This window comes from Chanodichthys erythropterus, chromosome 3 (genome assembly GCF_024489055.1).
Source record: "Chanodichthys erythropterus isolate Z2021 chromosome 3, ASM2448905v1, whole genome shotgun sequence".
Classification (NCBI taxonomy): domain Eukaryota; kingdom Metazoa; phylum Chordata; class Actinopteri; order Cypriniformes; family Xenocyprididae; genus Chanodichthys; species Chanodichthys erythropterus.
In genome coordinates, this window is record NC_090223.1 from 26,097,129 (window position 1) to 26,110,516 (window position 13,388).

At 35.6% G+C, this 13,388-nt stretch overlaps 1 protein-coding gene across 2 annotated transcripts in view; it reads left to right on the plus strand.

Moving 5' to 3' along the window:
- usp43b (ubiquitin specific peptidase 43b) overlaps nt 1–13,388 on the plus strand; it is a 99,629-nt gene that overhangs the window by 8,082 nt on the left and 78,159 nt on the right. For both annotated transcript variants that reach the window (XM_067381511.1, XM_067381510.1), the window contains exon 2: nt 2,150–2,302. In XM_067381511.1, coding sequence (XP_067237612.1) covers nt 2,150–2,302 — 153 coding nt within the window. The remainder of the gene's footprint in view (nt 1–2,149; nt 2,303–13,388) is intronic.

Consider the following 13,388-nt stretch of genomic DNA (forward strand, 5'->3'; position numbering starts at 1 on the left):
AACACAAGCCTTGTGACATTTGACCTCTGTTTATATATAGCAGTTTCTCTGTCACATTCTTTTAAGTAGAAGGCGCTTTGAATAAATTCTTGTTCCTCTGAATAACTCCTTTGAGGACAAGGCATTTAGGCATCTAGACTTTCATTCTTTTGAAGATGGGTTTAAACTCTGTGACCACATGACCCACTTTCTCACTATATGACTAATGTCAAGATTATTATGTTATCTCAGTCTGTAGGCCTACGGCTTCATATTATTATCTGCAATTTGCTCCCAGCTGCTAGATTGAGTTCGTATGGTTAATGCTGCTGTAATTAATCTTTATGTCACTCAGCATTAAAATTATTATTTTAAATACACCTGACATTCAAGACTACTTTAAACTGGATTGAGAATATGACGTGGACTTTAGTAAGATTTGTGCTGCCTTCATGTCACGTTGGAATGATGATTTTTTTTCTAGACTAACGCACATAAACAACACCTTGATGCAGCAATTACAGTGGGACCCTTTGGATTACATTTTATTTTTGGATTATATTTTTTTATTTTTGTCAATCAAAGAAACAAGAAGCTAAAATAAGTGTCTTATGCTCACTAAGGTTGCATTTATTTGATCAAAAATAGTAAAATAAAAAAATAGTATTGCTAAATGTTATTTTAAATTAAAATAACTTTTTATTTTAATATATTAATTTAATATATAAAATGTAATTTATTCCTGTGATGTCAAAGTTTAATTTTCAGCATCATTACTCCAGTCTTCAGTGTCACATGATCCTTCAGAAATCATTCTGATATGAGGATTTGTTGTTCAAGATGAATGATATGAGGATTTATTAAATATATTTTTTTTTTTCAGAATTCTTTGATGAATAGAAATTTGAAATAGAAATCTTTAACATTAACATTATACATGTCTATACTGTCATCAATTTGAGCATTTTAATTGATCAAAAATGATTAATTTCTTTCAAAAAAAATATCTTACTGACCTCAAACTTTGAACAGTAGTGTACAGTATGTGCATAGTAAATTAAATTGAATTTGCAAATGCTAAATACTGTAAAGTAAAACAAACAAAAAACTGCAGATGATCGCAGATGTGATCACAGATGTGATGAGGATTCTTCAGTTATTCATTTACACAGTTGTTGTCATGATCAGCAAGTGAAGAGCATCATTCACTGAGCACAATGCACTTTACATCCTCCATCTGGTCTCCTACATCTCAGGGCCTGTTTACACCTGCACAGCAAAATCTCCAGAGTTAAATCAACTCTGCTCAGAGTATATTTGGTCCCTCTATAAATAGTGTTAAAATAACACTAAAGCAGAGTTAAAGTTAATGAGATAATTAAGCAATTAATTAAGTGATGATTGAGCATTAGTGATGAACGCCTGCTGTTAACAAGCAGACTCACTGAAGAAAAGAGAAACACAAGAACTACAACTGACTTCAGTCACAGCCTTATTAATTGCTTAATTATCTCATTAACTTTAACTCTGCTTCAGTGTTACTTTAACAATATTTAGAGAAGGACCATATGTAATCTGAGCAGAGTTGATTTAACTCTGGGGATTTTACTATGTGGTCACACCTGTTTAGACCAGGTGTAAACGTGCTCCGAAATGCATTCAAGACAGATTTAAATCCAATCGCTCAAACCACTTCACTTCACTTCACTTCACTTCAAGTCTAAATGCATCTGGTTGTTGAAACCACATTGCAAATTTTATTCCTTCCAAAAATGCTAAAAAATAAATGCGTGAGAACGTGTTATAGGCAAAATAAAATGTTATAGCCAGATTTGACAGCGCTACTGCATCACGCATTGCCACAGATGAGCAGCTTCAGAGTCTCTTCAGCAAGCCGACGCACAAACGGCCCCAAAGAAACTGAAAGTATGTTCGCAGACGATCAACACACAATTATCTTCATTAAAAGTAATGAGATTAAATGTCTTATTATTTAATGACTCTGGGATTTGTTTTTCTAGAGATTCAATAGACAACACAGGATTGCATATATTGAGTGTGTCGACTGAATAAAGGGGATCATGTTCAATACCTTTTTGTGTCATATCTATGTTAATAGACAATCTGTCACTAGCACTTGTGTGACTTTTATATTGTTTCTTGTCTCCAGATGACCGTATCTAAATATGGTGCACAGTTCCGGGGGAATTCCCAGCATGATGCTTTGGAATTCCTGCTCTGGCTTCTGGACCGCCTCCATGAGGACATTAACTCGTCTTCTACTATACCCAATGGAAATAACAGAAGCAAATCAAGCGGCAAGGTAAGCGCACGTCTCAGCACCTGCCTAGGGCATGAAACAGCATGAAAGAAGTGAAATGATGCAAGATTCAATCTCAAAAATTAGCTCAAAATGGGATTTTTCCCCCTCATGTTGTTATATGATTATGCCTGAAACCACAAACCATCACCTGAAATATCTGCAATATGAGAACTTTATTTTGCAGAATAATAAGTTAGTAGGAGTTACCAGTGGCTCTTCTAAAACCTCATATGGCCAAACAGCTGTTACCTTCACCATTAGCATGACTTGGCAAGGTCAGAGTGTCTTGTCTACACACCCCTGCCACCCGTAAACAACACATCTGTTTATGAAATATGGAGATTCGGGTCAAGCGCCACAGCATGCACTGAGATAGAGTGGTCTTGTATGTAACCTTGGAATTACCCAGATGAATAGCTTTTCACAGTGGCTGTGATCTTCACAAGGCGATATTCATGGAAACTGAAATTGATTTGAAACCCATAGCATTTTGCAGGTCTACATGTGGCAATGGTTTCCACTCATCTTGGACCTCTAATGGAGCCACATCACCATGGCAGCAAGTTGCAGAACCTTCCGCAATTATTGCCACTCGAGAAGAAACATGCAATACTTGTTGTTTATTACATTAACCTTACATTGCATTTAAGAAAGAAATCTAATTTTGTAACATGAAAAAAAAAAAATCTAATTTACTACACATCTCTGAAATTAGGGCAAGAAGGTTTTCAAACATTATTATAGCCATTATTACGGCACCAAGACTTTTTTAGAAACTGCCTTATTTAGAAACCTTTTGTCAGAGGGCAAACTTTCCAAAAATCTACTTTCACGCCAACTATCAAAGCTCTTCTTGTCTGAAGAAAGCCTATGCTATTTTTCAAATCAGTAACATATATGGGGCCCTATCATATACCTGGTGCAATGCGACGCCATGCACAGCGTAAGTGTTTTTTCTGCTAGTTTCAGCCGTTTTCAGATGCAGTTATCATTTTCACATCCAGCGCCCATGTTGTTTAAATAGCAAATGCACTCGCGCCCATCTGTTCGCCCATGGGCATGCTGGTCTGAAAATGACGCGTGTTCAGGCACATTGTTGGCGTGTTGCTATTTTGAGGCAACTGAAAACAACTGTGCCATTGACCAACTGAAACCTGCCAAACATGCCAAATATTCAAAGTAAAAGGATTACAATGTAAAAGATTATTATTGTGTACATAAAGATAAAAATGCATACATGTCATTATGAATAGTCATTGCATGTATCAGAATTACCTATGTGCAGTAATGACAAATGAAATTGGCTAATTATTTGACCAATAGTGGCAATACACACATGTATTTAAACTGACTCGTTAGGTTGAGGGTGTCTATATTCTGCCATGTAACTAGCAATCTGCCATGGCGCGAGCGCACTTGGCTTTTAAAGGGAATGGGAGATGAGACTGATTGGTTTATTGCACTTTACACCCAAAACACACCCATTACTCATTAAGAGACTAGGTACCGTTTTGGACCATGTGCCTGACCATATTTAACGTCGTTAAACTGGCAAAAGTGGATTGGTCCGGACATACCCTAAGTGTACCTGCGCCATGTGCTTCAGACCATGCGCTTAGATCATTAAAAAAGGCCCATGGTCTGTATTCCATGTAATATATACAGATATCCAGGAAAACAGGCAAAAACAAAAACCATATAAACTGAAACAAGAACCAACAAGCTGAGGGGCTGTTTACACGACACCTTTTTGAAAACAAAAACATGCACTCTGTTTAAACTACAAAAACATGAATTGGTGAAAACGGTGACGTCATGCGCATTCGTATTATGTGTTCAGTCTAAAGTTTTTTTTTTTCAAAGTGAAATCACCAACTACTGGCCTGGCATGAATAATACAGGCTTTTTAGTCTTTTTTTGCTTATCCGTGTGAACAGGGATCATTTTGACGCTTAAGAAAAACTTTTCAGTGTTTAGTACATCGTTGTTGTGTAATCTTGCCCTTAGTTTGACAACTATGTACGCTGACAGAAGAAATGTAACTGATAGTATTTTGTCTAAAATAAAAGTTGCTTAATATTTAATTCTTGTTTATTAAACTGTTATATGAAAGCAATATCACAACCAAAATCTGTGACTATTTCGCTGTTCATTTTGGGTAAGATTAGAGCCATTGTGTGTGAAAAAGAGAGACGTAACTGATTTTGGTTACCTCTGGTTACTCGGGGTTTCTGGGCCCCTGCTAAATTTTTCTTTTGGTGAATTCTGAGCTCCAAATTTCTCCATCAGTTTGGGGGGGGGGGGGGGGGGGTTTTTATTACTTTCTCAATGAATTTCAGGGAAGTCACCCACAGTTTTGAAACGTAATTACTGACATAGGACATGATTACTGATGTATATGTTTTAGAAATGACATTACAGATTCGGTTATTATGTATATTTTTATTTCTTATGAAAAATTGACTGTAAGGACCGAAATCAATTTTTGTTGTTGTTGTTAAAAAAAAGAAGTTAAATGGCTAGCTTTAAATGGCTTTTAGCACACAAACTATACATGAGATTTGACTGCACACTGACTTGCAAAAGGTTTTTATTAACCAACGTTTTGGCACAAAGCCTTTTATCAGATGTGGTTTGATGTAGTTGGTTTTATTCGCTAATTAATAATTTGTTTAGTGACACAAATTTGAACCGCTGTGTAGTGATGAACCAAGATTTGAGACTTTGATTTTCTGTAAAACAACTCATTTAATCAACAGTCTGGTAGCGCAGCGGCGTACTGTCTTTAATTGATGATCTTTGTGTGTATGTGTGCGTTTGTGTCACGAGCCGGTTCAGTTCCTTTGGCTACGCCTGTGGCTACAGCCCGGCTTATTATCTCTGAGCAGTACTTTCATCTACTCTCTGTTGATGCCCTTTTTGACTGAACTTGATCCATTATTAAAAGCCAGTTCTTTTCCTTTTAAGATATGTTCCTATGCAGGCGCACAGATAAAGGCTTGTGTTATATTGCTATATGAACATGGGATGTAATAGTCTCAAAAGACATTGCAAGGTCAGTAAAAGAAACACCAGTATTCAAATTGACGATATTGATGCATGCAATGTGTCATGCTGCTAGAGATCCGTGCAGCCAAACACCTTCACAAAATGTACTGTGGCAAAGTACTATAGTATTTTTTCTTTTTAAATGTATAGGAAGGAATCTCTAAAACCCATTTCTAAAAACCTTCTTAAACCAGACTATATTGACTGCACTGGTTCTTAAAATCTGGAGCAGACTTTCCTTTCAAAGATAGGCCTTTTAACTAATGCAGTGACAATTAATCAAAAATCAACTTATTAATTCAAAAATTCAAATGGAAATAAGTCACTTTTTAAAATGACCAACAAACAAACAGCTAAAAATGGTGTATTTAATTCATGTTTAATTAAAAAATCCAGTTCAATTACTTTTCAAATGTACAAATAAAAACAAAAAAAAATTGTCTTTATTCACACTTAATAATCAAAATATTTATATTTTATTTTTATTTTGTATGGCCTTCTTTGAATTGATCGAATTCTTGCTGGCATTGTTTTTATGTACTTTTCCACAGTCTCTGTTGTTATTGACTTCCTTATTGGTTCTAGTTGTTCCCAAAGACTTGCTTTCTGCAATCTATGTTTGAATCCATTAAATCCCAACAATAATTATATTTTAGCATTAGAAACACTACTGTTACTAAAGAGCTTACACACACTATTAGTTTAGGGCAGCTGTGGCACAAACCTTACATTGAGTGGTGGTCTAATACATTTTTTAAGCATTGTATACACACACACACACACACACAGACCCATACATGTACAAAAAGTGCACCACAATGAGACAAATGAGCCACCCATTGTTCTCTGTTTTCCACCCCAGATTCAGTATATCTTAATAAGGATAGGGATGGTGCATCAAAATGCCTCATTTATAAGTCAGTACACATCCTAAAATGAGCATGACCCTCCTCCATGCAGCGATTGTGAAGACATAGCCAGAGCTCAGCGGACATTTTCAGACTCACTCTTGAAGACATTCATTATATATTTATTATACATGTATGTTCTAATGGAGGTTGACAAGTGCATGCCTGTAAACAAACAGCTAGATCTATCCTTCTCACACAAACACACACACACACTGACCCCGAGGCCACTGATTTTTGGCATTCCCTTCACTATGTTTACTTCGTATCACTCTGGAAACAGAACTGGTGTGAAGCCATCTCTCAACGGTATGAAAGGAAGCTTTTGTGAACAAGTGGATGAAAGAGACGCTTGTTCTGGACATATGGACTGAAGGAGAGTGATAGAGAGAGGTACAAACCCCCTCCTGCAGCCCTCATACAGGGCTTATATTAATTTACAGTCATGTCATTATGACTGTGTTCAAAATTCTTACAACATTACACATTCTTTTTAATTAATCTGGTTATCACAGTAACTCTAGAGATAGTGTCGTCTGCCAATAAACGATGGCTGTATTTTGTGATGCAACACTGCAAAATTAATTATCGATGGACCACCCATGACTTGACTAAATACAGTACTATGGATGTAGTAAAAGCAGGTTGAAATTGAACTTTAAGCTCACCTAAAGCAGCAGTATAAATAAAGTATAATATAATATAATATAATATAATATAATATAATATAATATAATATAATATAATATAATATAATATAATATAATATAATATAATATAATATAATATAATATAATATAATAGTCTTAAGATGTTTGTCTTGCTTTTGAAAGCCAGACCATGATCATCTCTGCAGTTTGTAAGAGCATGAGACTGTGAGTCTCTTTTTCAATCTCACTCTGTCAATATAATAGTGGGTCATGCCACCTGCAGATGTTTTCTGCAGACTCATGATTGTAGTTTACATCATTAATGTCGATGATTCAGAGTATAGGAAGCTGCTGGAGGACTTCTGGTGTGGAGGAAACCACCTGCTGTTGAACATCTGCAGGTCAAAGGGGTTGTTGTTGGATGTCTGGGATATCAGGGGATTTCTGGAACTGCCCAAGCGGAGCATGGGAGTTGTGCAATCCAAACCTGAGCAGACTGAGCAGACCAGAGAAAGGCCAACATGGGCTGTACTGTCTGAGGTGGGCTTTTTCAACTGGGCAGCACTATATTAGAGATGTTCTGCTAGTGGCGCAGGTGTTTTTCTGTTAGTTTGGAGAGCAACACCAGCTCAGGAGATTCCATTAATGTGATCTGGTAACCAAGCATACGGATTCAGAAATGTATGCAAAAAAAACAACATTCTTTTGCAGTATATTTTTCTCACTATTATTATTTATTAAAATATTTTATTCTTATTCTTATTAATAATGATATTATATATTAAAATTTTATTATTAATTATTAAATTTTATAATTATTTATTAAAGTATTTAATTATTATTTATGTATATATCATTTGTTTTTATTTAATCTCACTGTAATCTTGGAATTAATCTAGATTAAAATGGCTCATTTGAATTCTGCCGAAGACATTCAGAATATGTGTGCTACCCAAATAATGACTAAAAGTAATCCACCATTTTGTCCGACAAAGCAGTCAGGAGTTAGAAGATTAACCTCAGTGGAGTTAAACTTGAAAAACTGTGTATATTGACATCTTTCCGCGTTTGAAACAACGTCGATTCTCATGTTCATTCATGTTTATTTGATGTTATATGGACTTGTAGTAAGAGATGATCAGTTTATGAGCCTCTTGAGCTGAGGCGCTACAGCAATCTGTCACGACCATGGTCACGACACATTAAAGAGCCACAAAACGGTTTTTATTGTTTGAATTTCTTAAAAAAAACTACACAGTTTGAAAGCTAATATCATAAGTAACCTGCTCTGTCTTGTCTGTCGACGTGTTGTCAGTGTCCTCTTTGCTCCACGATGTATTTTTCACTGCGTGTGGCGTGATAGCGCCACGGCTTGTCGGACAAAGCAACAGTAACTAAGGGGGGCGGGTCTTTGCGAAGAGTCAATTCGGCTAGGTATACATCCGCGCTAAAATATCAAGGTGAAAGTCATCATAGCTTGCGTAGTATAGACCCAGCTCCCAACCCAACTTTGATTAACGGCGATATTTCTTTTATCGCCCGATAAGAGTCTCACGTTAACGCAGCCCACCACTAATATATATATATATATATATATATATATATATATATATATATATATATATATATATATATATATATATATATACAAATTATAAATAATTATAATAATTCTATTTAAAAATAATTAAGTTAATTAATAATAAAATTATTTAAAATAATATTTTTATGATTATATCCTCAGCCTTGATGCAAGTGAAGAATACCAACCAATCTTAAAAAAATATTATATTTCTATATTATTAGTTATGTTAATGTTAGTTATTAAAATATAGAACTAAAAATATTTAATAAAATTTAGAGCATTTTGTCTAATTTAATGATGCTTTGTAATACTCTCAGAATTGTGTGAAGCAATATCACATCCTTCCTTTCATCAGAGTTGATTTCACTTTCATTCCGTCACAGGTGCCTCACAGAGGTAAATACGCTACATGAAGTGCCCCTCATTATTATTCATTTCACATACTCTTGGTTCTCCCTGACGATGTCTGAAAGGAAATAAACGCTGCTCTGCATCCAGTTCTGAAAGCTTGCCAAGAGCTCTTCTCCACGGAGGACTAGCTTTTCTTTCCCCTTCTCTCTTTATCTCGGTCTCTCTGTCTCTCTTTGTGTATTTGCCCACTGGCATCTCCATAGAAACCAGCACAAGGTAGGAAGCCAGAGTCTCACAGCATTGCTGGATGTATTGTTGCCCACCTCTAGGGAAAGTCACAGGAAGAGAGAACTTTGAAAGACACTCTTTTTTTTTTTTTTTTGTGCGTCCTTATTGGACCCTTTCTATTCTTAGCTCTCGCTTAGCGGAGCTTCACTTCCTCTTCCTAAACAGATGGGGAGATTGTCTGTTTGCACAATGTTATTGATCAGTCACACTAATGAGATCTCCCCTGCATCTAAACACCTAAATTATTCATTTGAAGCATTTCATCTGAACACAAACCAAACAAACATACAGGCACAGACACATATGGGTCTCGTCTTGCAACAGAAAAGTCCACATACATTCCCACTAATTTCTTTTAGTGTGTAGTCAGTCAAGTACTGATACTGCTGTACAATTATTTGAATTTTTTTTTACACCTATTATTGAAGTATCAGTGTTTTTCAGATAAATCCACCCCTAAATGACACATAAACAAACCAAAATGTAGTTGGTCACTTTACATGTTAGCTCTTCCTGTCTAACTTGGAGGCTCTTGCAAAGTGGCCCGGACTTTACTAGGGCCCTATGATTTCTGTGATGCAGAAAACATGTTCAGATAATGTGGTATTCAGTCTAGGGCTGCAACTAATGATTATTTCAATAATCGATTAATCTGTCGATTATTTTTACGATTAATCGATGAATCGGAGGGGATAAAACATTGCTTTCCAACCTTTTATTCAAAAACAGAAATGACAGTGCAAATTCACAGTGCAAAAAAATCCTCAGAAGGTTCAAAAACAGGTTGCTCTTTTAACATCCCTGAGCTGTTAAAGTAATGAACAAAAAACAAATGGACTAACACAAAAAACATACACATGTATGCTTTACATCTGCCAAACATATAGGTTTTTTTTTTTTAAATAAAGTGCACAAAAAGATGTATATTTTTGTTTAGCTTAAGATGACCAAGTGCTATAAAAAAACTTTAAAATTTTAAAATTTAAGAAGTACAACAAACACAAATATATTTGTCAACAATAACCGATATGGGACAAAGCACAGAATAAATACATGACAACAGATCAGTGTTAATTTTGACAGCAAATTTTGATTTAGTTTTAGTCAGTCTTTTGGATTTTCACTTTCGTGATCAAAGTGTATGCCACTGATAAGCATTGTAAATGCAGTATTACTGTATACACATAGCCTAACAATTAAACGCGCAGGTCTTCTCTCGTGCGTCCTCCTCACTGGACGAGGCAATATCACTTTCGTTTCGCTTTCAGATATCTATTTTATAGATGCCATCAATGCTTTTATCTTTCTAGATGTAATTACCAAAATCAAAACAGTCCATAAATCCTCACGAAAACTTCAGTCAAGCCAGCTCGCGCGTCAACCTGAGAGATCAGCCTCCTTACCGTCAAGTGGTCAAATTCTCGGTTTCTGAATGGACGGTTTGGCTTGATTGACATTCGGGCATGATTTATATACCATCGACCTGTCCTAAAACGTTAGCACGCTTTGATCGATTGTTTGGAGATCGCGTGTTTCTCCGTGCGAGAGCGCATTTCCTGTTCTTCACATCCGCGACAAAACAGTTGATTATTTATGAACGAAAGCGTGAAAAAACGTGAAAATGGTCTCATTCGAAAGAAAATATCCAAAGCTAAAAGATGATATAGTGTGACTGATTGAAGCAGCCCGTATCAAAAGTGCGGGGGTCGATTTATGTCTTTTCAAAACTGCGGGGGTCCTGACAACGGCGCTCCTGTTCAGAACAACGTACGGGTCTCTCCGATGGTCTTTCCTCTACCTCCGCTCTGCTATTTATTTATTTATTTATTTATTTTTGCTCCGCTCTGCTTCGCGCTCAACCGCGCGTTTCTATACTCAAACATCTCCGCGTCTTATTGAGAGGCGTAATAGTCGCGCGACATAACGACTCGATAATGAAATTCGTTGCCAACTCTTTTAATAGTCGAATTTTATCGATTTTATCGATTCGTTGTTGCAGCCCTAATTCAGTCATTAAAACAAAAAAAACATTTTGTATAACAAGGAATTTCACAGAATTCTGATATTTTTGGGGTAATCAATCAAAAATTGGGCTGTACAATTAATTGAATTCAAATCACAACATGGTGTCTATGATTGTTATATTAAAGTGCAAAAAGACTTAAATAGTCTGCATGTGTCTCAGGGTATGTTTACACGACAGTATTGTACTAAAAAAGGAAAATGTTATCTTTTTTTTGCACACAGACAACAACATTATCAAAACAATCCCCGTTCACGCGGATCTGCAAAAATGGCAAAAAACAAACAAAAAAACACAGTAGTTGGCCATTAGTTGGCGATGTCACTATTTAAAGACACTATGCACCTACAATGTTGCCATATCTGTGGTTTTCATGCGAAATTGGGCTACATTTAAATTGTTGCTGCAGATTGATTTTTTTTTTTTTTTTTTTCTGCTGGTTAAAGATCACTAAAAGACCCACCCCCAACGAAGAAAATTGCATTGGGCCATTTTTGATTGGTCATTGGGCTAGTATTGTTGCGCATTCTGGCAACCCTGCCTACAGACTGAACACGTAATACGAATGCACTTGACATCACCGTTTTCACAAATTCACGTTTTTGTAGTTTACACGGAAATCATAACATAAGCAGCCAAAATGCAGAAAGTTTTCCTTTTTTTAGTTGAAAACAGTGTTGCATAAACGGCACTTCAGTGAATGAGTGTCAAATGCATAGTGAAACTCAATGTCTTTACTACAAACCACCAATATATGGCTCAATGACATGACGGGTCATTTTTTGTCCAAAGGCCTTAATAATAATAAAAAACAAAGATATGACATCCAAAGCATGTAAGGTAGTACAACTAGATCTCTTTTATTGAATCCAAAAGGTTTTAATTAGGGTAAGTGTACCCATTAAGCCCATGCACCCTTTAAACCCACTTTCAAATTTTAAGTGAAATTAAAAAAAGAGAGAAAATCATATTTTATGCTGCTCATTATTTTAGCTAATCCAGTGATTTGTTACTTCCCTGACATTTATTGTTGAGTTAGCCCCACTCATGTGCATGCTGTCTCAGGGGACCTCACACAAAGACACCCAAAAACTTTGGTCTTTCAGTACCCTTCAGAAATCAACACGTTTCTGCAATTTTCAGCCATTTCTTTGGCAAGTACATTGATATTATGTTAAATAAGAGATAAATGTATTGGGGTTTTTTGTGTATGAACAAATAGTACTTGATCATTTTTTTTTTTTTTTTTATCATTTTTGAGTTTCATTAGCATGCACACAAAGCTAATCTTAAGGTCAAACCATCAACCACTGAAGACTGCCAAAGAATTAAGCATGTGAACTACAAACACTAAATGTTTTTTGATTAATTTTACATTAATTTACAAATAAATACATGATAAATTGTTTTGTAAGGCAGATTATTTTCAGAAATTAACTTTTGTTTTAAGATGGGCTTAAATGGTACAGCACCACAAAATGCATGCAAACTATAGCCAACACAAGCTAACCTTGAATGAAAAAATCTTAACATTTCTCAATGTGGGCACAATGAAAATTACTGTAATGCTTAGTCCACATTATATTTAAGCTCCATGCATGTCTTTGTAAACACATCTTACATTTTTAAAGGAAAACATTGTCTTTTTCAACCATTACTCACTGTAATATGCGTTTCAATGAAGAAACTTTGATCAATTTACTAAGTAAAAGTGGTCCCACTTTATATTAAGTGGCCTTAATTACTATGTACTTATATCAAAAAATAAGTACAATGTACTTATTGAGTTCATATTGAATTGTGAAACACTTGTGCTGCTATTGAGGTGGGATACGGGTAAGGTTAGGGACAGGTTTGGTGGTATGTGTAGGTTTAAGGGTGGGGGTAAGGGTTAAGGGATGGGTCAACAGTGTAATTATAAATGCAATTACAGAAATTAATTACAGATGTAATTACATGCAGGTGTTTTTAAAATATAACTACAATGTAAAAACATGTATGTACACAATAAGTGCATTGTATCAAATTATTAATTTAAATGTAAGTACATAGTAGTTAAGGCCACTTAATATAAAGTGGGTCCCTATATTTACATAGACCTAAAATTACACACATTAATTCAGTTGAGATAGAGCCCGTTTTGTCCTAAAGTTCCTCATGTATAACTGGGCATAACTCTGGAGCCAAGCCGAGTTAAGGCTCCAGACTCTGGGCATGGGGGCCCACTAGGAGA